We start from the raw sequence: 24,288 nt of genomic DNA, 5'->3' as shown, positions 1-24,288 counted from the left end.
CTTCATGCCTATGTGGTGTAATATATTTTAACTCCTTTCTCTCTCTGAGGGACTCAGACTTCCATTTAATGTTCCAACATCCAGCCACAGAAGACATCCTTTTCTCTGGCTTTATGCAGCCTTGACATGTGGGCGGTAGCCCTTTCAATGGCCACTGCACTGGCACAGAGTGTGCAGGTAAACAAGCACTTGGCATCATCCCCTGAAAGACATGCAGCATAAATAGCAGGGGTTATAGTCAGTTTAATATTAAGCCTTATTTAAAGCTTAAAATGCATAAAGAAGTTGTCCTTAAACAGAACTTTTATATTTCCCATTTATTTTTCTGGGTATTGATGCATAGTTTTTGCACCTCAGCACCTACATCTTTGTTGTTCTGGCTCAGAAGTGTCAAGGAAGCTGAACAGATTGAAAATTGAGCTATGTCCATTTGCACTGAAAGGAAGAAAATAAAAGAAATATCTGGACTAAGAGCACATTAAAAAGCACAAAGTGGTAATGGCAAAGGAAAGCCACCAAGGTCAGCTACCTACCTTCCAAGAGGTAACTTAACCCAATTACACATTTGTTGCAGAAACCAAATAGACTTCAGACTTTCAGGAAGTTTAAGCTCAAATACATTTAATTGACCCAGTAGTGCAGGAAGTGGTATGAGATGGGCTGTCCATGGTCAGAAAATGTCATTTCTGTCACAGATGAAGTCTCCAAACACTTCTACTGCCTACAGATAGAAAGACCATTATTAAAGTCTAAAATTTTCACCTCAGGCAGTTCACAGGTTATCAAGCTGGAACAGTGAGCTTCTCAAAAGCTAAGGTGCTTCACGTGAAGTGATAGATGAGTGCAGGGGTAGAAGGTATTTAAGCGGTGTAACATCCCTTTCTGCATTCCCATGCTCATCATTAAAACAGCCTTTTAGGGTTCAGACTTCTCCAATAAAACAGTTCAAACCAAGTGTAGGTGCATACAATATTGTGGCAATTTCTACTAAGTAAGAAACCCTGATTTTTCCTTTATCCATGTCCTCTGAAGTGTTCAACATTCACCTTCCAAGCTTTATAGTTATAGGTTATGCAGAGATGCAACAATAAAATACAGAAATAAGACCGATGCACTCTGTAAATTATCTAGCAAAGATCCTTGGATGAAAAGCATTCTTAACTTTTTACAGCTACAGGAGATACCAAGAGAGCCTTCTGCCAACACACATGAAAGGTGAGGAAATGTAGCAAAGCAAGTATTTCTACACATCTATTTCACAGTGCTGACAAAGCTTAAATGCTCAGCAGCTTGAACTTAAGAAAGCAATGAATCCATCAAAAACCTCATATACAAAAATAAAAAATCATCCACTACAGCCACAGCTTGAAAAAACAAGCAGAAAAACGCCCTAAACCCAGAGAGAGAGACATCCCATCTTATCCTCTTCCTATTTCAAACCTTCCTTTTGAGCAGCAAACTGCTCGGAGATGCAGATGAGCGAGCCTAAATAGGCCGACATCCATCCCCAAGGAGCGGACGCGCGCGCCGAGGGTGCGAATTCTCAGCGCTGTTTCTGCGCCTTTGCAGAACTCAGCGCACAGGAACAGCCCCACTGCGGGCAGCTCATCTCAATTCTGAGCTCTGCTTCACATCAAGCACCTTGATAGCCCAGGTTGCATCATGGTGTTGGGCCAGGTCGTAAAAGTGAAACCACGGAATATAGGTATTTATGTGGGAATTACTGGAAGGCTCAAACTTGGAACTTAGGAGTGAGAGCAACACAGCACAAGGCTGTGCTTTACAAGCACAAGGCTTTACATTCACCAGTGTGAGCTCTGGATCACAGTAAGCAGCAACAGGGCAGTTCAAACCTTATCCTACTGCTACAGCCAGCCTCAGGTAGTAAAAGCCCCAGGTTTAGGACCTGGCACATCCAGGCAATAGGATAGCAATAGGATGAGATTATTCAGACTGGTATCTTAAAGCCTGTTTTGGTTAATGACACTGCTAGGGCCATCAGAGTATGCCACCGCACTAGTGGGACCAGAGCATTTCAAAAACTCTGTAGCCAAGATGCAAAAGTAACTTTACCAGACTCAAGCACAGCTGCTCACAGAGGTTACAGCTTCATCTTCCCAAAGTCACTGCTGCTTCAGCTGAGTGCTTTGAGAGCCTAGAATCAAACAGCAGCTGTAAGGAGACTGAAGAGTAGCTGGAGGGCACAGCCAGGTCACTAGGGACAGCCCTCAAAGAAGCAAGCACAAGCCAGTGGATGTGAAATCAGCATTTCAGCCCTTCACATTAAGAATAGGAGAGGGTAGACCAGTAGAGCTGAACCTTTGGAAAGGGCAAGGTTGAAGAGGTCTTTTCTTTTAAACCACCCCAGGAGGAAAGCACCAAATGCACCTTGATGTGGGTGAACAAACTTCAGCCCATGCCAACCCTAGTCAGGACTACTTAAGATAAAGGAATGCACATAAAATTGTAAAGCAATGGCAACAGCAGCTTCTTGCTGTTCTCTGTGCTGGTGCTGCCCTGTGTGACCTTCTCAAGCAGAAACAGCATCAGCCCTATTTCACTTATGAAACAAACCCTGTCAGGGTTTGGGCTTTTGTTATGAAGGTACACTTTGTGCAAGGGAGGGTTCCCTCAACTCTACCCCATACAGCAGTCTGAGGTTGGTTCTATAAGTTGAGATAAAAACCCAAAGCCTGGAAACCTGCCATGTTCCCACAAATCCATTAAGGTACTTGAGCACTAATGCTGTTTTTGCAAGAACACACTCTTATGAAGAGCAACTATATTCTGGGGAACTCCACCACACTGTCACACAGAGGACAATACTAAATAGCATGGATTACCTGCTGCTTACTTTCTAGAGACCTGTGATGCTATTTTGTCTAATCCTAGTGTTGTGTTCTGAGCTCCCTGTGGAGCCAAAAGTCACTGGCTGCAAAAATAATTTCTCCTGCTTCACTTGCCATTTTTCTGTTCAGTTCTTCAAATTTCTTGCTCAAGCATCTGGCCAGTAGATCCCTCTCTGCTTTCAGCTCCAGAATTGAGTGGCAATGGTGTCAAGCCAGCAGCTGCCACAATTAAGTGCACACAGGAGAGGCTACACCTAACACATCCTGTGCAAGGTACACAGGACTCTAGACTACCTTTCCAGACACTCACAGTGCATCAAGAAAAGAGTGAAATTGTTATCCTATGCAAACAACTTTTTACTTTGAACCAATTGTTAAGTGCTTTTACACTAGATAAAGGTGTTAGCAGAACAGTCAAAGTAAGGCAATATCCCCGTCAATTTAATGGCTATGTAATTATCTTCAGTTCACTTCTTTAATTTCTTTGATATATAATGGACCCAATCTTGCAAATTTTCAGAAAAACTTATTATCAACTGGACCACTTAGCAATATATATTATTTTTAGGCAAAACAAGACTCAACATAATGCTTTTTCTTCTTTTTTCTTTTCATTTAAATAGACTAGCATCCATTACAGAACCATCTTCTTTTTGCTGCACACAAAGTGCTCAAATGTCATGAGCAATAATGAATTTGGGGTTTGCTAGTCAGAAGGAACAATGAACACGTCTTCTGCCTTCTTCACTGGGTGCTCATACTGCAGGGAAGAACAAAATAAAAAGGTAAGAGAAAACATTACAAAAAATTATACAAACATTGAAACAGTACAGGATAAGAAATTGCAAAGATTCTGAAAGCACATTTAGATTCAGCTCTTAATTCTCAAGCACCTACCCTGGAACAAGTGCTGCAGGATGAGCAGCTCCCATGACAAGTGCTCCTTTCTCAGCCCTGCTCCTCTTTAATTGTCCTTATTCAGGAGCACCTGTGTCCCTCAGCAACTCAATGCTCATAATGGAAACTTTTCCCTTTGGAAAGGCTCAGGATTCCAACTTAAGTGCTAAAATATACAAGCATCTTTTCTAAAAAAAGGCCCAGTCCACTGTGGTGACCACAGGCATAGTTGTTCCTTCAACACAGAGCTTTCTCAGCTCTGTGAAGTGAGGCATGTGGCATCCTACACATGGCAGTAAATCCATCAGTATTGCAGAAATGCTAAACCCTCAAAGCCATCAGAGGTGCACATAGACCTGGAACAGCAGCAGTAGCAAAAATACACCTCTACATGATGGGGTGAACCAGATGGAAACTAAACACTGTATTAAAATTAGCCAAGTATTCATCTTAATTTACAAATTAAAGCACAGGTATAAAATAGGGATTAGACTCTAGAGAGCTTAAGAACTTTGACAGAATATTTAACTAGCATGTAAGTTAAACAAAAAAAAGATTTTTTTAAAAAATCAAACTTGAATATGTCAAGGCTAGAAGTTCCCAGACCTAAAGAGCAGATGAGAGAAAGCATGCAAGGTGTTAGATTGCAGAGCCCTTAGCCACAGGTTGTCATGGACACACAGCTCCAAGGGCAAATGAATTCAGGGTCACCAGCTACACAGAAACTGCCCCAGACTGCAAACCCAAAAGAAACATCACTACCTGATGGCCCTTGTATTTATCTTCTCCCCTAGGAAAGTACTGTTTGACCTCTTCCCCTTGTCAAACATTTCTTTCTCAATGTTTTCCATGCATCAGGAGCAGAGGTCCCACAAAGAACCAGCCCCACAAAACAGCCAACCAAAGGCTTCCCCTCCCAGGACTTCAGGTTCATTTTCTCACTTCCACCATCAATCAGTCAGGCCAGAGCTCAGCCCCCCACCTACAGGAGCTGCTTTTGTATCACACATACCGCTGTATTCTGGACAGCATCGGCAAAACTCTTGGCTGTTTCACCCAGGGCAGAGTCAACAGATTCAATTCTGAAAGAAAAATGATCTTAGCTGGATTTTTATGGAGCACTTACTGGTGAAGCTTGAACAGAGATATTTACCACCAAAAATAAACCCAAGAGTTTTGCTCAGCATTTATGCTAACAGTGCCTCTTATACAGGAAATGATCACCCTCCTTCCATCTCCTCTGACCCCTAGACACAGTGATGTCGAGAGGGTGCATTGCATGTTGTTCCAGACCCTGGTACAGCTGTCCTGAGCAAGGTTCCTCTCCTGCACAACTTCTCATTGAGACTTCCCTTGTTACATTCTAATTCCAATAAAAAACCCTCACAAGGCTGTGAAGGCTCAATCAGTGGACACCAAATGAATATGCCATACTAGGTTTAGAATACTTTCCCATCTATCAGTGAGGGTACCACCAGCCTAACCAGTGCACCATCAGAGCACTTGTGAGTATGCAGAACAGCTGGCAGGGACGTACCTTTGCTTTTGCTGGTTGCAGAAAGTATTCAGTTTGAGCAGCTGTGCATTCCAGAAATCCTAAAAAGACCCCCCCAAAGAAAGCCCCTGTTACCTGGGGAGGAGCACCTTTTCAGGCTGGGACACAAGAAGCTGTACGCACCAGTGCATCCTTCTCCATGGCTGCCAGAATTTGAGTTTCTTTCTCAAGGTTAGCAAGCTCTTCAACAACAATCTTCTGGAAGGTTTCAAATTTACTCAGCCTAGTGATGGAGAGCAGAAGCAATTTTGCCACTTCAGTTTGCAGTACACAAGGTGGGCAACAACCCCTTCAGCACCAAACCTACTTCGAGGCAGATTTCACTGCTGAACTACATGGGGCAGATTTATTCTCAGATATGTCATGGAGCAAGTGAATAGCTGCACTGAAGTCACACTGCAGATAAATATTGCCCAATAGCCTGTCCCAAATAGCATCCAGTAACAGAAGACTGGGACAGAGCATACAAATGAAGTCCCAGTGCATTTCTTGCACTGCATGCTCTCCCAGCCTCCAGGGAGCTCAGCAGAGATTTCCCATGCTGAAGACCTCCTTAAGGTCCCTTCCAGCCCAAACCATTCTATGATTCTATCTTAACACAAAAAGCCTCTGTGGATTTTCCTTCCATGGATTTGATATGTACAAACAGTTGCCACAAGATGCCAGCAATTTCTAAACCTTAAAGGTTGTGATTGCAACATCCTTATTGACTTGGGTTTGCCACCATTCCCAGCTGCATTGAAGTAGGAAAAATTTGGCACAGCCCTGCATTCACTATCCTGTGACCCTGGTCAGAGCCAAGTTACTTACTTGGCAACCAAACATGGAACCATCTCACTGCCATCTACCTCTTATCTTCCACCACAAACATCCCATTTTTTTCTTTTGGAACTCAAACTTCTCCATGTGCCTTAATGACAGCAAATTATACTCATAGAAGTCCCATTAATACCAGGGATTTTTCACTTTAAAGACTATTATTTCATACTACATTTGATCTAAATCCTAGAAAGTGAATGCATAATTTCAGATACAGAGATACAGATACAGAGGCCTAATAGACTTACAACTACAATATAAGATGCAAGTGTCTCACACCAAATCCATAAATGTTAGAACTTATTTTTTATCTAGCTCCTATCTAAGAAATTCAGGATCTGGGAAATCCCTTTTCTCCTCCACTTCATTAAGCAAGTCACACCCTGGCTTCTTTCTTAGAAGATTTAGAAAGAGAAGCTACTAAGCTGGTGACAACCAGAAGACAGTCCAAGGGCTGCTCCACTGATTGTTTGTAACTCAAGTTTGCTTTGCATGAATTAACACATCCTCTCCTCCTACAGGAAAATTAGGATCAATCTAAGGACTAAACTAAGGACTTATACTTCTGAAGTTCTTCTTGCATAAAAGAAGAAAAAAAAAAAAACACACACAAAAGGTGTTTTGCTGTGCAAACCATAATCACAATAACCAGCTGTCAGACTGGCTTTCCCTATCAACCAAAACTGACAAAGAATTGAAGCTGTTTTCAGCCAGCAGCAGACCACTTACCTGCACTTATGTATCTGGTTCAGCAGGGCAGACAAGTTCTTCTCTGAGGATCTCAAGGCATCCTGTGTGTTGATCTCAATCCTTTTGTACCGGGACTAGCCATGGGATGCACAGTTAGGGATAGGCAATGGCACAAGGCAAAACCTAGAAGTCTAGCTTGCAAAAACCTTTCCCTAGAAAACAAAGTTCCTCTGCAGGATGCCATTCATCTTGGCAGAAATCATCTTAAATCAAATTTAATGTGCAGTAAGATGAGACACATCAGTGCTGCAGATATAGTCTGATTTAATTCAGTCACAGTAGTTACACCAACAAACCTCATGCAACTTCAGGAAAGTGTTGCATTAGGAAAAACCTAATTAAAATTTCCTTTATGCCTTGCCTGTAACACTTCTCAGAATAGACAAGTTCTGTAGAATGCTTCTAAGAGCTCCAGACTAACAGATACCGCTGCCAAAGCCCTACTCCTCAACACAAACTAAAGATGGGATATTTGCACCAACTCTCCCTGAGATAAAAAGGTAATTTCACATTGATCAATTGCCACATGTGCTGAAAGAGCTCACATTACCCAGAAAAGTTTCTTCAGGTGGCCAATAAAGCTTTCAAAGGCAAAAACCACTCCTGAATCACTCAATTCTTCGTGAAGCAGCTTGGGAAAAAACACATCATCTATGCTATCATCCATTTCGTGACCTAGGAGGAAGCACATGCCCAAGTTAGCATCATGCTGGAAGATTTCCTGGAATATAAACCTTCCTGGCACTGAAGGGATTGTCATTCATGTGAGCAAAAACGTCTGGAATTTGGGCCTTGTTCTTGTAGAGCTCACAAGCAAGAGGGAAACTGGCTGAAAAATCCCCAGAGAAACACTTATTTGAGAGCTGTAGGGAAGGATAGGCACAACAGAGCAACACAAAGAGCCACTTAGAGATACTGAGGCAAACACATAGAATAAAGGTGGAAAATAGTCAGGCCACCACTGTTTTCTGTCTTCTATTTATGCATTGCAGGGAAAGCCTGATCCTCTCGTGCTCAGAGTTCACAGTATTTTGCAGTTACTTTATCCATTACCTGCATGCTTTCTTTTCAGCTCCTGTGTTTGATGGTTTTCTAACAGCTCTGGAAAAATCACTATTCAGATAGAATACAAAGTGTGGATGTCATGGAGTAGCTGACCAAGTGGAACCCAAATTTCCTTATTCACACACCTACATGCACATTATCCACTGTCTTGGCAGTGCTGCAATATACCTCCTGCTGATTTTGACTTTTGGATTTTGGAAAAGTTGGCCTTCCTACAAATACATCTCTTCAAGCTTCCCTATGATTATGATTTCTACCACAAGAAAAAAAAAGCTGAAAGCATTTAACCACTTGACCTTAGTTACCAACCAGATTTTACCTTTCTGGGTCTCCACATCCTCTTCTATTGAATCAGGAATTTTCTTTGGTGTATGGTTAATCTCAGAGGGCAAGTGATTTTTCTCCAAATTAGAAAATTTAGGCTTTTTTATGACAGTGCCACTCAATATATCTAGAAAGAGAATAGAGGATGTTTCAAAATAAATCTGTTCTTTTGCATGAGGTACATGACAGTGCCTGCTCAAGGAGAAACCACCACTGGAATTACCAGTGCTTCAGAAAAGGAGGCAGCCTCATTTTATGGTCTGGCATCACACAGGACAGGATAAGAGTTCACATGCAAGCATCGTCCCTCACAAAAGTAAGGAACTGGCCTGTCCAGTGTTTTACAGGTATTTGGAAAGCTTCCATGTCTCCACCTTAAAGATGATTTCATTTCTTGGACTGCAACTTGAACCATCAAAACCCTCTGGTGTCCAGCTTCTTCCCATTCCCTTCTCCAAGTTCCAACCCAAACAGCTTATGAAGAAAATTTTTGAGAAGAAAATTGAATCAATATAAATCAAAGCTGAAGCCTCTGCTTTGGGGAAGCTTTGCTAAAAACCAAAGAAGCAAACAAGACCCCCATCCTTTTGTCTCACTGTGCACTTTTTCTGAACTCGGCAAGTTGTCTGTTTGACAAATCATCTCCCTGGAATCTCCATAGGGCAGAATGGAAGGTAGTGGGGCCCAGAACAAGGGGGGCAGTCACACCAAGAGAAGCACCCTGGAGTAGATTTAGGGTTCACAGAGAGCTCAAATGCAGTCAGAGATCACACCTGAAACTTCTGAGCATATCCCTGCTTGTGCCTTTGCATGGCAACAGCTCTCAAGTGTAATGCTGTACAGCAAACAGTGATAAAAATGAAGCCCCCAATGCCTATGTTCCCAGAATTAAACAGATGTGTCATTGCAGTGAAGGTGTATTCAGAAAATGCTGGACAGGTAAAAGATATACTGAGAACACAGAGCCAGCTCATGAGAAAAGGGATGCTTTTGTCCAAGATCAAAACTTCAGTCACTCATTTCACACTCACAACAGTAACTCAGACTCTTACAACTACATCAGCACTGAGAATTGTTAGGATGAAAACAATCCCCAATTGCTGCTTGACTTGAAGTTCAACCACAAAGAGACTGTGCTGCACTTTTGAGTTAGTTTATGAAGTTCAGCTTCATTTAAAGAAAGATCCTGAAGTTCCACTTACCTATTAAAAAAGTTACAGCAGTAATAAGAATTATCCAAGTCCCCATTTAACAAATGCTTATAGCAACGGTTTACATCTATTTTCTTAGGTATAAAGAAAATCAACAACTTGAAGGCATGCGACTGAAGTTGCAGTCCACTTTTGAAACATTAAAAATTAACTTTTGTGTGTCTCTCGGGTCATTAGCTTGTAAATTCCTACCTACAAGTCCCCCTTTAATCAAGGGCAGCTTTGAGTTAGCAATTAATTCGGGAATGTATGTAAAAGCATCTCACCAGAGTCTGCCATGATACACAAAACAGAGAAATAGAATTTAGCAAAAAAAAAAAGTAATCTCAAAACAGTCAGCGTTAATTTGTCTTGGAAAGAAAGTAACAGCTTTGGCACCACCTCTTTCTGCTTTTAACCAACTCTGCCATGATATCAAGAATGACAAACCTGAGTCCTTCCGCTTGGTACTTTCTTCCTCTCTTGATATTTTGCCTGGTGTACCATGAAACTTCTAAGTAGAGAAAGAAAACAAAATAAGACTGTACCCACCCTGCAGACAAGCTGCCAGGGACTTGTCTTGTTATGGGAAGCAAAGGGACATGACACACTGGTTTCAGGTAGAGGCAGCCTGACAGCAGGCTGGGAGGAGACTAAGCACTGCTTCTGCACCTGTGTGGCCTTCTCCACGTCACTGGGAGTGCTCCTGGTAGACACACTCAGTAGCAGCGGACTCCCTCCAAGCTCCTCTGAGAGGGATTCGTCTGTGTGAGAGATTGATAAATGACACAGGCAATAGGGTTTGAATCCTGTATGGACTGGAAATCCCAATTTAATGACGCAGAAAAAAACCCCAAGCCCTCTACCCTCTTCCTTATCTCTTCACACAGGGAAGAGGTGGTGGCTCAGACTCAGTCCAAAGGCTGTTTTCTTGGTGGTTATTGGTTAAGTTCATTCCTTTACCTCTCAATAGCACAAGCTTATCTTCTCCTTGTATAAGAGACTACCTACACAGACAGCATCTATCCCTCATAACCATTACAAAGAAATATCACAAGGCAAATATTTATGGGAAAAAATGTGAAGGAAAACCCACAAAATCAAAAAGAAAAACCCACAACTAAAAAAACTCATCCAAAAGGTACAGGCCCACACATACCAAAACTCTTCTAATGCACTGAAGACAATCAAAATAAAAATACCAGCAAGATCCACCGTGGGTAAATCATCTCCCTTGAAGTTAAATGTGCTTTTTTCCCTTGGCATCTCCTTTTGAACTCTTTGCTTTGATACTCCCTCCTAAAACAAAATAAAGTCTAAGCATTATTTAAACATTACTATAGAAGCAGGGGTTGGGGTGTTGTTTTGGAGGGAGAGTTTTGAGTGATTGGCTTGTTTTCTAAATACACTAAGAGTAGATATGTATGTGTCTAACATACTGATGGCTCTATCCTGCACTGAAGGAGACCAGTGTCCTGAAGTTCAATGCATGCAAGAGTTTAGGCACTGGAGATGCACATTTGATGATGTTTTCATAAGCCGAATAGAAGAATTGTAGTCAAGAAAGAAAAGTTTTCCAGAGGAAAATACAAGATTTTAGTGTGACTACTAGTTCTGGAGATTTTTTCCCCCAGACTTTCTGTATTTAAAATATACATAAATACATATATACACACACACATATATATATTTGATATGCAGCATTTAACAATTGTTTTCTATGAAGTTTACCATGTTTTCCTAACATCTCCTCTATTAGACCAATAGAGTCTCAACAGCACTTGGCAGACAAATCTTTCCATCAGAACATTTGATAATTAATACCAGTTTATTTAATTCTGACTCATTGGTACACATTTTGCATCCATAATATTTTTAAATCTGGGGCAGTAAAGCATAACACCTTACCTTCCTTGACTCATAGTCGCTGCCACTACTTGCAGAAGGTACTGGAAGCACTGCAAAAAGAAAAGCTTCCCTGGTTACTGGCAATGTAAATTGTGTACTTTACCCAGTTAACTGAGTTAGCCACAATACAAACCTTTTCAGTTTTGGTTTTCTAAATGTTTACAAGATAAAATGTCACAACACTTCCATCAGATTTATAAAAAAAAAAGAGCCTCTCTAGCAAAGACAGATGCAACAATGCCAACATACACAACTCACTGCATCCAGAGCAGCCAAAGAAATAAAAGAAACAAAAGACAGGCTCAGCATCTTATCTGACAGTCCCCAGGTCTCAGGCAAGACATGCGGGCTGACACTGGGGTGAGAACAACCGCCCTGAAAACCCAGTATAAAGAAGCATTTGAAGCTCAACTTTGTTTTGCTTTTTAATCCCTACAGAATCCAACAGCTACCTGAGCAAGCATCATTTCTCCATGAGTAGGAGAGAAACATTCCAGCAGATTCAGGACAATTTGGTTTCCATTTGGTGGTCACAGCAGCAGACAGCCCTGCAGCACTGCTGCAGGGGAGGTCTGCTGCTGGTCAGGCCCAAGCAGAGAATACTATCAGAGACAGCCACATCTGACATTCAGAGGACAGTTGGCTTATTACTGCATAAACAAGGAATCAGAATGACCTGGTCTGAAAACTGTGAGGCTTTTCAAGGTTTACTTGCCAAGTCAGTGATGTTTCTAGAGAGATGAAGAGGGGGAAGTTGCAGGGAGGAGGTGTGATTGCTTCAGAGAGATCTTCCTCCCACTGCAGTCAAAAGCATCAACACAGCCATCAGCCCAGGACCAATGGACTCTTCAGCATCATCACACAGAGGGCTGCATCCAATACTGTTTGTTTAGGTGCCAAATTTCCACCTGGACACATGAACCCTAACTTGGGAAGGGGACATGAGCCCAGTTCAGGCACAAGGGTGTGCAGTGCATCTCCTCCATGGGGTACTCCTTGCTGCTGGCCTCAAACCTGCTCTCTGCCTCTCAGGAGAGCCAGGATTTGGCCAAATTCTCCTTTTTCAAACCATCATCAGCACTTTTCTGCAGTGCACTACATCATGCATAGCTAAGTCAGTAGGGGACTGAGCTTACCTTTTAATTTACTTCTCACCCTGGGTCTTTTTCGGGTATAGTCAACAGATTTTGGTGCCGACTGTATCTGAGAGTCAAGGATCCAGCTTTTTTCACTCTGACCAGGGCTTGTATTCTCATTGTTGCTTTCAGAGAAAAGATGTTTCCTGTAACTGGACTAAAGACACAAGTCCTGTTCACTCAGGAGCCCCTCAGCCACTCCATTTCAGCTGTTACCAAGTTATGCTGTTTCTTCCTCCCCACAGCACAGCATGTAAAGCTGTGAAATCTGCCAAAATAGCCACAGACAGCTGTTCAAACAGCTGTATAAAATCACCAAGAAGCAGATGCTTGCCTTTTGACAGAATGGGGTTTTTAGAGTACCCTCCTTTCTTGTCCCTCCCTCTCTCCTGTGCCTAAAATAAGAGCACTCTTACAAGGAGGAAAACCTCAGTATGTCTGAGCTGCATCCAGCAGCACATCGAGGGGAACAGGTAACACAGACAATTCACTACCTGGTCTGGGCAGTGATGGTGCATCCTGAGCAAAATGACAGACAGTATTTAGAGGCTACCAGAATCACGTTCCTCCACCTCTGCACTGGGAAGGCCTTAAACTTCAGCTTCTTTATGGGCACAACAGCATTCAAACAGGCAACAGTCAAAGGCTCCAGGGATGCAAGAGCACAGAACCTACCTGCCTTCTCTCAAGACTCTGTGATTCCTTGCTCTTGCTTCTTGTTTCATAAGTCCTGCCAAGTAACACAAAGACCCAAATCAGATTAGCAAACACAGCAATAACACACAACAGCACTGTGGAATGGGCACGGACAAATAGAAAAGCCAGGAGGCCCCTTAAAAGTTCAGCAGAAGAACTAAACTGTTAAAGACCATACAGTAACCAAATTTTTCTTGGCCTGGATTTTGAAAGTAGCACTTCAGGGATATATAAACAAGCACTTTTTGAAATCAAAATTAATCTGCATACATAGAGGTGGCAAGTCCCTGGAAGGTTGTTATGACTGGAAGGCAGCCAAAGCAAGGCAGGGAGTTTAAGCACTTTTCAAAAATTAAATCAGTAATTTTGGCATATGGTCAGGAAAGGATGATGTTTGAGAGTTAAAATCTTTTATTGTCAGAGTTGACAGGACTCACTATTCTCTCCAGTAACTTTTATATTCTCAGGTAGTAATTTAAATATTGGTACCAATAACATCCACAGACAGTGTGGTAGCTAAGCAAGGAACAACTGTATTAGAAAAATCACACAGCCTTTTGGATCCTAACTTAAAAGCTTAACCAAAGCTATGAACTCTTATTCACATAGCAAAAGGTTCATAAACACTGAATGTATAATCTTGTACCTCTGACTTTGTGAAGAAATTTTCTGGGCAAGAATCTTTCCTTTGGCTTTAGAAACCTGAAAGCAGAGAGTTGTCTTAGAGTCCATTTGCCCCATAAAATACTCAACATATTGAAAATATATCAGAATTCATAAGGAAAATGGATTACAAGTCCTGCTTGGAAATTCCACTTTTGAATGGAATGGGATTTGTTGCTTGAAACAGTTCCATAAATTGTAACAGACAAACATTTGAGCCTTAAACAGAGTTCCTTTCTCTTTTCCTTGGTTTATGAATAATGCTCATTTTAAGCACCAACATCTAGCACTGCAAGCATGGTGCAGGGCCCCTGGACAGCCCTGGGACTGGTGCCATGGGGCAGGGATTTATGCTGACACCCAGCGGCAATAGCAAGGATAAAGTCATGTCCAGTTTATAATACAGAGAAATTTGGAGTATTCTATTCAGCACCCACTGTCTCACAATTAGCGGGCACCAGTGATAGGCCTCACATCAGGGAAGAGGCTGAAAGTCAAAAGGTTTGTCCAGCACAGTCACCTTGATGGAAGCCATAGGAGCAACTTCACAGCCTCCCAGGAAAGCCCACACTGGGCAAAGTTTCAAAGCAGTCAAAGTGATTAATTTTTATTCCTTTTTTTTTTTTTTGAGAGGCTGCAAATACAAGTCAAGCAGAATTTCCGACAAAACTTTCTTGGAGTGGATTTCAATCTTTTCTGTTTATCCTAGGAGGACAAAGTGGATGCTCAGCAGTCTGATTTCGATATTCAGTAAAACACAGAGGCTGGCCTTCAGTCACAGGCTTGGCCTTCAGTCACACAGACATCGCGTGGCCTCACTGAAGCAACAGCTCAAATGTCTGTTGGTGTTATCCACGCATTACCAACCACAAAATTCACTCAGTGATGAACATTCTTACCACTCCAAAAAAAAATTTTCTATTTCCACCATACAGAGAAAACAAAACCAAAAAATCTTAGATTCCCTGTCATCTGTCTTTCTATAACAGTGTGTCCATCCTTACAGCATTTCTGCAGCAAATGATGTCCCCTGCTTCAAGTTACTATTCCATTAGGTGCTGAGCTTCTGTCTCAACTTTACCTTTTCATGACTTGAGGAGTCTGAGTTTTCAAAGTCATAGACTTCCTTCCTGCAAGACAACATAAATATGGCATGCAATAGTGAAGAATCACCCTACAGAATTTCATTAAGAGTAGGGGAGTGATAATGTGGTTTCTTTCTGAGCCCCCTCTCCTCAGATAACTTATATGCCTAAAAATACTGTTTTCTAAGCTTCTAAAAAACACTCCTTTTCATCTTTGTCTTATTACTGTCTTGATTCTCACTCTTTTATAGTAGTAACTAAGAAATAGTCAAAATTAACAGAGGAATTAACCTATCCCCTGCTTCTGTAGGACATTTTGTTCTCATGTCCCCCATAATAATACATGGTAGGAAGAAGTAATGACTGGAAATATACTATCAGAAGCATTTTAAAAATCCCATTTAATTCTCTTTTGAAAATTCTAGTATTTAATATTTGTTCTCTAATCTCTGTGTACATCTAGATTTTGTTTTCGTATCTTCCAACACGTAACCGCGCATTTATGGCTTTCTCCAAATCTATTTCCAAAAAAATCCTACAACAATTGTTAGACATACAGTACATCACCTTTTTGCTAGTAAAAGAATGGGAAGAACTGAGAACTTGGCCAAAGCTTCCAGCAGGAAGGAAAAGCTCATTTCCAGATGAAACACTAGAGGGAGCAGAACGACCAAGCTAAGAAGTTTCCACCCTTAACTCCTACACTGTTCCTGTGTAAAACATTCCTGTTTTAAAACCGGTATTTGCTGCATCAAATTGCTTTAAAGCATACAAAACAAAAAACTTCATGAAGCCCTACATCAAGCTTTCCTATTCTTACCTACAGTCAGTCAAAAAAATGGTCTAAGCACTTGGGGGTTTGGGAGGTTTTTTTGAGCTAAGAGACAGCAGGCTGAAGCAGGACCCCCACGGAAGCCCCAGAGCAGCAGCAGAGATCCTCACACAGTTCATTTGCCCTCCTGCCCAGCAGCAGGCATTGACTCCAACACAATGCTTGGCAGAGCTCAACAAGGCAGACTTTCAGTGCCACAGGCTGCATGCGGCCCCCAAACCCTCAAGTGCTTCTTCCTGCAGTGCCCCCAGCTTTAAGCGCAGACAGATGTGTGGGTGTGAGGGAAGGGGACAAGCTGAGAAAGAAGCCATCCTGAAACCCTAGGACACGTGATGCCAAGGAACTAGGACAATATTGGAGAAAAGCTAAATATTTGTGAAGGAAGCTGGTGCTCAGAACTGAACTGACTGGAGGGCTACGGTCGAGCAAGGGAAAAGCCAACATGCCATAACATGGTATCTCAGGTGTAGAGGGCGTTTTTGGCAGACTAGGGTTAGCTTCTGAGATCATCACCATTTTGGGGACCCAAAGGGTCTTCCAGAGACAAGTTATGAACTTTCACAGCCTCATAATTGTTTTACTGCCTGTTCTAGGTACAGTCAGGCCATCCCCCATGTGGACACCCCCTTCCTGCCTGAGTGCCAAAAGAGGTCTAAAATGACTTGGTACACCGGTTCCTGATGGGCACGGGGCTTGCGCGTCATACCTGCCTTCAGCCCTCTTCTTGGCCAAACTGGTTTTCCTGTTCCTCCGTTTGCTGGTATCATCCTTTGGAAAAGAAGAGAATTGCAGGAACTAAAGCAACAATACTCAAAGTAATGTTCTCATTCTAAAGCCTGCTAAAAGCAGAGGAAAGGTGTGCCAGGAAACTTCCTTCCTCCCTCTACAACAATTTTTCAGGTGCAACTGTTGCCTGCAATACTTTCTCACCACAAACTATGGGACTCGGAGCTGAACCTGGGGAGTCAAGAGAAGTATTTTATGAAATAAAAATCTTGGGGGGAGAGAAGTAGTTCAAAAGCTTTGAATTCACTGTACAGTGAGCAAGTGCTACAAAACAACTGAACAGACAGTAGAAAATATTTTTTAAAAAATCAAACCTGGAAATGTAAACCCAAGAACTAGTCTAAGATGTGATTTCTTATATAAGTACCTAAGCTCAAAAATATTACTTCAGGAACTTAATTTTGCTCATTTAGTGCACTGGTTTATTTTTTTTAGTATATGGACACACCAATAGCACTTTCCAAGTGCAACTACAGAGGACTCTCAGTTACTTGGTAATCTACCCAGGCTGCAAATTCCCACATGGGAGAGTCATTAGAGCCCAGATACTAAACTGAATAAACACATCTGTAGCCTTCCAAGGCTTACTTCCATTCAGGAACCAAACATTTCCTCTTGAGGAGAGTGTTCAAGTCAAGTGATGTGCAAGTACGTCCCACACACCTAGACTCATTGCTTTGGGACTGAATAGCTGCTGAATAAACTTTAATGAGCTTGAATCACTTGTCTGGGCCTCTCTAGAATGAGGTTGTTGCCGCTGCAGCTCACTCCTGGTGCTAAGTGGCACAGCACATCAGGTGTGACACTGTGGGCTCAGGACACCTCTCAATGGCACAAGTAGGTCAACCCATCCCAGCTTTCTTCTGCAACTCCACCAGGATATCTCTTCCCTATCCCTCCTCACTCAAGGGAGACCCCCAAGGCACACATACCTTTAGCATCAACTCATCCATAGGTTCTTCTTCTAGGGGCTTCTCACTGGGGATAAGAGGGCACGTGAGGGAGCTGTTCATCTAAAGACCAAAACTTTTGTGAAGTATTAAGGGGGGGGGAAAAAACCCCAAAAGTTGCATCAAAATTTGCACCAAACCAGTAGTTTAATGTATAAGGAAGAAAGGTAATCAATAGCTCTACAGAAGTCCAGCTCCTTAACTACAAGAAATTCTGTCCTGCAGAGGTCTGAGAAAAGAAGGTGCATTCAAGCCAAGGTGAATTCAAATTCACATCTTTCACAAAGTCATGGTCCCCATTATGAACAATCTCACATTTGGCAAGCTCAGGTTTCACAGCTGAAGTTTAACTGTCTGTAAATCAGCTGTGGGCTCACCTTGCATTTGGACTAAATCCATGATGAGAAAAAAATCAAAGCAGCTGCCAACCTAGTAACCAAATATCACTGTTCAGCAACTCCAAAGGGCTGTAACTGCAGGCAAACAGCCTTCATGTCCAGATGGCAAAACAGAATTTTCAATTTAATAATTGATGTAATAACCTCAAAATCACATGCATTAAAACCTCAGGGGGAAAAAAAACCAAAACCCAAACAGACACCCCAAAAAACCCACACAGAACTCACTTTGCAACTTTCTGTCTGTGAGACACTCACCTAGGCTTAGCTTTCTTCCCTGGAGATGGAGTTTTGGAGTTGTTTTCTGAAGAAGGCAAGGAAAATATAGTTTTACCCTCTGGAGCTGCTAAGAAACTTTATCTGCTTTTGCTGTAGGACCCACAAAGGCAGAGCCTTCAGCATGTCACCTGGGTAACATTTAACTGGGTCAGACTTAAGGTACTGAAGGGAGCCATGCCTGACCTTGGTTAGCATCCTCCAGGTCAGTCTGCTGGCCCACTGTAACCATGGCTACACCAGAGTTGACCATTTTCTGTTTGGAGACATGAGACCATGAACAAAACATGCATATGATCAATAAAAAGTGGGGTTTTTTTTAGAAACAGATTTTTTAGAGGTAGCCTGTGGAAAGAGCTGCATGGCAGGTTCACCATTGTCCGCACGTAAAAACCTTTTAAGCTGCGTATAAGTAATTCTCTGGGTTTATTGCTAAGAACATCCTACTGTAGTCTTATAAAAGGAAGTAATTTTAAAATTTTTTTTCTTTTTAAAGCAGTTTTGCCAAAATGGCAGCTCTGGAGACAAGAATTTGAGCTGAATAGATACAAAGCAGTTTTCTTTGAAAGAAGGTTTTAGTCACACATGTGAAAAAAGCAGACTGGAGGAAGGGAAAAGTGGCACAAGGACAGTTCCATCATACACCAAATACTTACTACTACAGTGCTTGTAAACTGCTGTCTGTGCTGAGAGGTTAGGTTGCCTTTTTGAGTCTCTGCATTCTCAGAGTTTGAAGGATTGCTCTTCCTCTGTGCGTTAGAGGGCACAAGTATTTCTGCACAACAACAGCTGGGGTGAGAATGTCATCACAGTAATTGAACACACTCACTACCCCTTCTTTCCATTCCCACGCATGCATAAATTGCAGCAGTACAACCTTCTAGGCATATCTCAAGCTCACATTTAACAGAGGAAACACAGGTATCTTCATAGTACCCAGTGACAATGCTAAATGATATAAGCTCATCAATATTGGATGAATATATGCAAGTTTATCATCTTACTACTTATTTTCCTACACTGACTCTTAAGCTCTGGAAGACAGAGCAAGCCTTTGTGTCTGGCTAAAGCAGGGGGATCTTCCACCATCTATGTTTTCCTCTACTGAATCTCTATCAGGCACTGCAAAATTTGTTTCACTGCTTAAAATTAACTACCTTCTACCCTTCATAGCGCTTGACTGCTTCAAGTAGCAGTGCCCACCTTGAACCTCTGTGTGCTCCATGGTGGGCACTGACAAAGGAACTCCTAGCTCATCTCTAGCTCAACTCTGCATCTCCAGAAGCTGAAGGACTTCCATTCTAGCTTATTTCATGCTCCAACTGGAGGAAAATGAGAAGGACTACTGAAGAAGTTACTGCCCCAGACATTTAGAGCTGGGCGGGGCTCTTTCAAGTATTCACCTGGAGAAATCTAAAATGCACAGGAACTTAGAGGAAAGTAAAATTTCTTTTTAATATTGTCACAGAAAGAATGCTAGCTATCCTAAGAGCTCTTCAAACTTGATTTGTTTTCAAGACAGTAGGTGGTAGCAGTAGGAAGAGCTGTGATTTCACAGCCTTAGAAGATGTGGAAATATCTGTCAAGCAATTTACACCAAGAAAAGATCCACACAAAAAGTAATCACTCTAAAACCTGAAATACAGCCAGATTTGGAGCAAGGACAAATCCCAGCCTTCTGGGTTAAAAGACAGCAAAAAAAAAAAACAAAAAACAACACCTTCCAAAGAATTTGATACACCAAAGTTGAGCTGAGGAAGCATTTCCTGTTTAAGAACAATTTTGATCACAGTCACCTCCTGCTTTTTTGCTGTTAGCAGCTTTTCCTTAAGGCTGTGACCTACAGTTTGTGGGGACTTACAGAAGAATTTCAGAGCATGAGGAGGAAAGAAAGGAGGTACTTTTTCTTTTTCTTTGCAAGTGCTGGGCTTGGACCACCTTGTTTTGGATCAGACACAGAAATTACACATCTTTACTTCAGGCTCCAAGTTACCTCAGCTTCTGAATTTAGAACATAATGAAACTGTCAAATGATCCTGGAAGATGATGCCTTGCAGGAGATGTTCACTGGCAGCACAGGCAGCACCACCATTTGATGACGCAAAATTTAATGCACCCAGTTCAAAGAAACACAAAGCATTGGCTGTAGGGTGGTGAGAATAAAGAAGTAAAGGCTATTCCAGGTGCAACTAAGAGCTGTCCTGCCTTAAGGCACACAGCTATTTTTGTATCTGGGGCACACACAGATAAAGCCCTGCAGCACAAGTATTTACAGCAGCAGCTCACCTCCTGCAGAGGAACTGAGATGCTGCCCACCTTTACCCACTAATAGTGATTGCAGGTGAGCACTTCTGCTCCACCAGTTGTTATTCCACAGCAGCTCCAGGTAACCTCCAAGGCACTGCACTTGGGGACAGGGGACTGGAGCACATCATTTTCTAGCACATCACCTTATTCAGAAGAAACAGAAGCCACCTCCCTGCAGGAAGCTTTAGTAGAGGTTACCCCACAATATGCACCCCACTGCACAGAGAAGAGAGCTTGCAGAATGCCAGGGTGTAAAGCACAGGCCCACCAGAGGACCTGTGCTTTCAGGAGGCCAGAGTCAACACCCCCTTCTGCAGGCACCCATCCACATGGTATGGCCATGAAACCAGAAACCAGGTATCAAGCAACCCAGAGGGGAAGACAGGAGGGTGCATCCCACCACACCTGCCAATGGAAAAACAGTTCTGCACACCCTGCACATCAGAGGTCAGCCTCAGCTGAAATGTGCCTTGCTGGGCCACCTACCAGCACACAGATCCTGTCTCCATGAGCATTCCCTTGCCTGGGCAACCCCAGCAGCACATGGCCATGGTGCCCAGCTCTCACTCCCTGGGCTAGAGGGACTTATCTGCTACAAGCAGAGTTACCAAGCTCACAAGGCAGGAACAGTAGAAGACTGAGCTCAGGCATTGCTTGTTTAAGTGAAGTTAACTGTAAGCTGTGGACTACAAGTGGAAAGGATAATTTGAAAACATATTTAAATGTAATGAAATGATACAATTAAAAAATAAAAAAATCACCTGCATTCTGCATGGCTTCCTTCCCAGCACAGACAGTCTCATCTTCAGACTCAACTATCTGTTGGTATGAATTAATCTCATGTGAAAGAGGTCTTAAATAGACTTTATCTGGTAAAGCCAGCTACTTAATAACAAAACTAACAGTTGCTAATTGCCAGCAACAAATCAGTGGATACTAATTGAGTTGATCATTTGGAAAGGTCTTGGCTCCTTTAAGGGCAAATGACAGCCATCATGTTATGCCTATTTACTGCCATGTAAGCTTTTCTACAAACACCACAGACTGTGGATGAATTAAAAATAAAAAATTAACTATATTAACATTTGGGGGGGAAAAAAAAAAACAAACATGCACCATTTAGGTTTTTTGCATTAGCTAATAAAAGACCTTGAAGCTTCAGAAGTACTCTATTCTTTAAGTTCTATCTACAACATCAGTCTAAGATTTTCATTTTTCAGCACCCCCCTCCAGGTTTTTTTGTGTAACAATTTGCTCATCCTATGTGATGTAACACTTAGAGCCATATGTAAGAGCATGTTCATACTTAAATTTATGCAATGAAATGTTTAGGTTTTATTTTCTACTTCAGAAACTCAGGAGAAGTTATAACACAAGGAATTAATTAACAAATCATTTTAACCTTCCAGCTTTAAAACTATAAATTTGAGTATCTTGAAACTTCTTTCCTAAAACACCTAATTTCTCTTCCAGGCCAAGGTTTAGAACATCTATATAGAGTGCGATAAATCCACAGTGGAAAGACAGATAGAGTAAAGAGGCACTGAGAAAATAGAGAAACCACAAAACACAAATCCTACAAACCTGAATGGTTTTGTCCAGTATAAAATATAGTTAAGAAAACAATCCATATATTAGAGCTCACCATCAGTTTTTCCTCTCCCAGGACTTTTCTAAGTACACTTAATATTTCAAACTCGGCACTGAAAACCAGTTTGACTTTTGTTGCTTCTGTTTTGTTAAGAGCAGTGGGTATCTTCATAAAAATTTTAACAATCTTTTCTCTATCCTTCTCTGCGTAAAAACAAAGAAAATAAAACAAACAATTGATTACATTTGTTTTAGATCAAGACATTCTTCTGTTAACCCAAAAATATCTGAGTAAGCATTTGGGATTTTTAAAACGGGTCTTTTACATCTTGCCCTTGCATTTCCAGTTACTCTCAGTTATGCGCGGTTCTTTCCTGTTGAGTCGTGGTTGTGCTGTTCCGCAGGACACCTAAAAACTGATACCTCAGGCTGTCCTGTTTGGGTATGGGAGAGGGGATTACTGCACAGAATGAGCCCACACACAGTCCAACAACCAGAGCTACTGCAAGAAGACCAAAGGGCAAAGTAAAGAGGGAGAAGAATAGACAGGAACACCTTGGTGATAGTGAGATTTTACATTTACTCCATGTGTCTTAAGGACCCCCAGCCAAATGGGATAATGTTGGAAAAAATCTTACCCTTCACACTGTAACTGTTGACATTTTCTTTTGACAGCCTCACAGAGTCCCAAAGAGCTCCCTTTGAAAACCAAAGCCATTGTGTCAGAAGGGCTGAGGGACTGCCCACTGGCTTAGGCTAACCCAAAGGCCACCTGGGCTTTGCTGTTACCTCATCACAATCCACATAGAAAGTTACACTCTGGCTGCCAGTGTTGAAGTCAATCCAAAACTCCTCCAGTTTCTCATCCGATGGCTTCTTCACCTGGGGAAGAAGAGTGGCACTCCTGTTCCCCAAAAAGTGCTACAACTGCAGTATCAGTGACAAATTTCTTTCGTGAAACTAAACTGGAAAGTGTTACCCTACGTAAACATCTGTACACCCTACAGAAGCAAGAGTTCAGATCACCCTGTGGGATGCCAGCCCACTGCTCACCCAACCACAACCATGTCAGACCTGGCTCTAGGCAAGGGAGAAGCAAGGCACAAATGCTGTGGAAGTTGTTTCTGAGCACTTGAAATAAGCAGGAACAGTGGAACCAGCTTCCATCTGCATGGGCTTGATTCAATATGACCTTCAGGAATGGTGCCACATTTCATTCAATTGAAGACCAGTGAAGCAAACTACAGAATCTGCAACTTTTCTCCAGGGGCACCAGGCTAACCTTGTTTTCTGACAGCCTGGAAACAGCTCTGCCAGAGGATTCAGTGTTGTCCTGTCCTCCTGTTTCTTTTTAGCACTGTTTTCTGTCATCACCATGAAGAGAAGCGTTGCCGCTATCACTTGGCTGATACAACAGCAAAGTCAGCAGCAGTAAGTTGGAAGCCAAGTGACAAACAAGTAAGCTTTCCAACTAGAACAGAAGGTACAGTCTATGCTCTCAGAAATCAAGCTCTTCAATAAATAAAAGAGGCAGGGGAGAAAAACCCCAAACATTTACCACAGAAAGCAACGCTTAAACAGCCATGATACTGTATGAAAGGTGTCAGAGCTTTAAGGGCTATTACCTCATTCATGTCAGCAAAAGCAGATATGCAAGGAAATGAGTAGACTCTGGAAGAGAAGCAGACTTCACATGATATATTCAACATTAAAGTCTGACTTCAATTATTTTACTTTTAAGAAGATTAGTAACAAATTTTATTGTTCAAAGAATAATTAAAAATTTTCTAGAAGTAAATTAAGCTTGGATAAGCTAGAAACTACAATATTTTAGTACTGATGCATTACCTTCATTGATTTTACTTTCAAAAAAAATCACCATAAAAATGCATAAAATTTCCTTTTTAAAAACAATTTCATCTTCACATGCAATGTAAATTTTTTTTTAATATAAGCCAACCCATTTTACAATTCTATTTATTCTCCTCTGCAGTAATCATGTGTACCAATTTATTCTGTTGGTTCCCAGCTTACCTTCTTTTATCTCCAAGCCTTTCATTTAGTAGGTTAAGAAATTTTCTGCAATCCTTCAAGACAAATGACACATTATTTTAAAATGCAGGCTACTTTTCCTTTGCAAATTGTTATTCTATTGTGTCAAATAACTGTTTGCTGTGTAACCTCTACTGTCCAGATAAAAGCTTTAAACTGG

The 24,288-nt window shown here is 41.8% G+C and overlaps 1 protein-coding gene across 2 annotated transcripts in view; it reads right to left on the bottom strand.

Annotated features, from left to right (window-relative positions):
* Window positions 1-3,182: 3,182 nt before the first annotated feature.
* SYCP2L (synaptonemal complex protein 2 like) overlaps window positions 3,183-24,288 on the bottom strand; it is a 28,231-nt gene continuing 7,125 nt past the window's right edge. Inside the window, exons 11-36 of one of the 2 annotated variants that reach the window (XM_088056923.1) lie at window positions 24,111-24,163; window positions 23,702-23,747; window positions 22,866-22,958; window positions 22,715-22,775; window positions 22,132-22,280; window positions 21,248-21,305; window positions 18,836-18,954; window positions 18,366-18,435; window positions 18,162-18,207; window positions 17,488-17,533; window positions 16,476-16,537; window positions 14,934-14,982; window positions 13,836-13,891; window positions 13,169-13,223; window positions 12,494-12,650; window positions 11,358-11,407; window positions 10,652-10,748; window positions 10,122-10,213; window positions 9,900-9,963; window positions 8,255-8,386; window positions 7,421-7,545; window positions 6,850-6,944; window positions 5,425-5,524; window positions 5,284-5,342; window positions 4,759-4,828; window positions 3,183-3,609 (exon numbers count right to left, since the gene is read on the bottom strand). In XM_088056923.1, the coding sequence (XP_087913049.1) occupies window positions 3,556-3,609; window positions 4,759-4,828; window positions 5,284-5,342; window positions 5,425-5,524; window positions 6,850-6,944; window positions 7,421-7,545; window positions 8,255-8,386; window positions 9,900-9,963; window positions 10,122-10,213; window positions 10,652-10,748; window positions 11,358-11,407; window positions 12,494-12,650; window positions 13,169-13,223; window positions 13,836-13,891; window positions 14,934-14,982; window positions 16,476-16,537; window positions 17,488-17,533; window positions 18,162-18,207; window positions 18,366-18,435; window positions 18,836-18,954; window positions 21,248-21,305; window positions 22,132-22,280; window positions 22,715-22,775; window positions 22,866-22,958; window positions 23,702-23,747; window positions 24,111-24,163 (2,058 nt within the window). In that variant the 3' untranslated portion in view covers window positions 3,183-3,555. The remainder of the gene's footprint in view (window positions 3,610-4,758; window positions 4,829-5,283; window positions 5,343-5,424; window positions 5,525-6,849; window positions 6,945-7,420; window positions 7,546-8,254; window positions 8,387-9,899; window positions 9,964-10,121; window positions 10,214-10,651; window positions 10,749-11,357; window positions 11,408-12,493; window positions 12,651-13,168; window positions 13,224-13,835; window positions 13,892-14,933; window positions 14,983-16,475; window positions 16,538-17,487; window positions 17,534-18,161; window positions 18,208-18,365; window positions 18,436-18,835; window positions 18,955-21,247; window positions 21,306-22,131; window positions 22,281-22,714; window positions 22,776-22,865; window positions 22,959-23,701; window positions 23,748-24,110; window positions 24,164-24,288) is intronic. The other variant, XR_015772788.1, reaches the window with a different exon arrangement.

The sequence above is a fragment of the Pseudopodoces humilis genome, chromosome 1, assembly GCF_049639895.1.
Source record: "Pseudopodoces humilis isolate 2021_Gansu_Grassland_sample_001 chromosome 1, ASM4963989v1, whole genome shotgun sequence".
Taxonomy (NCBI): domain Eukaryota; kingdom Metazoa; phylum Chordata; class Aves; order Passeriformes; family Paridae; genus Pseudopodoces; species Pseudopodoces humilis.
The sequence above is the reverse complement of the archived record's forward strand: the minus strand, read 5'-3'. Positions and strand labels throughout refer to the sequence as shown.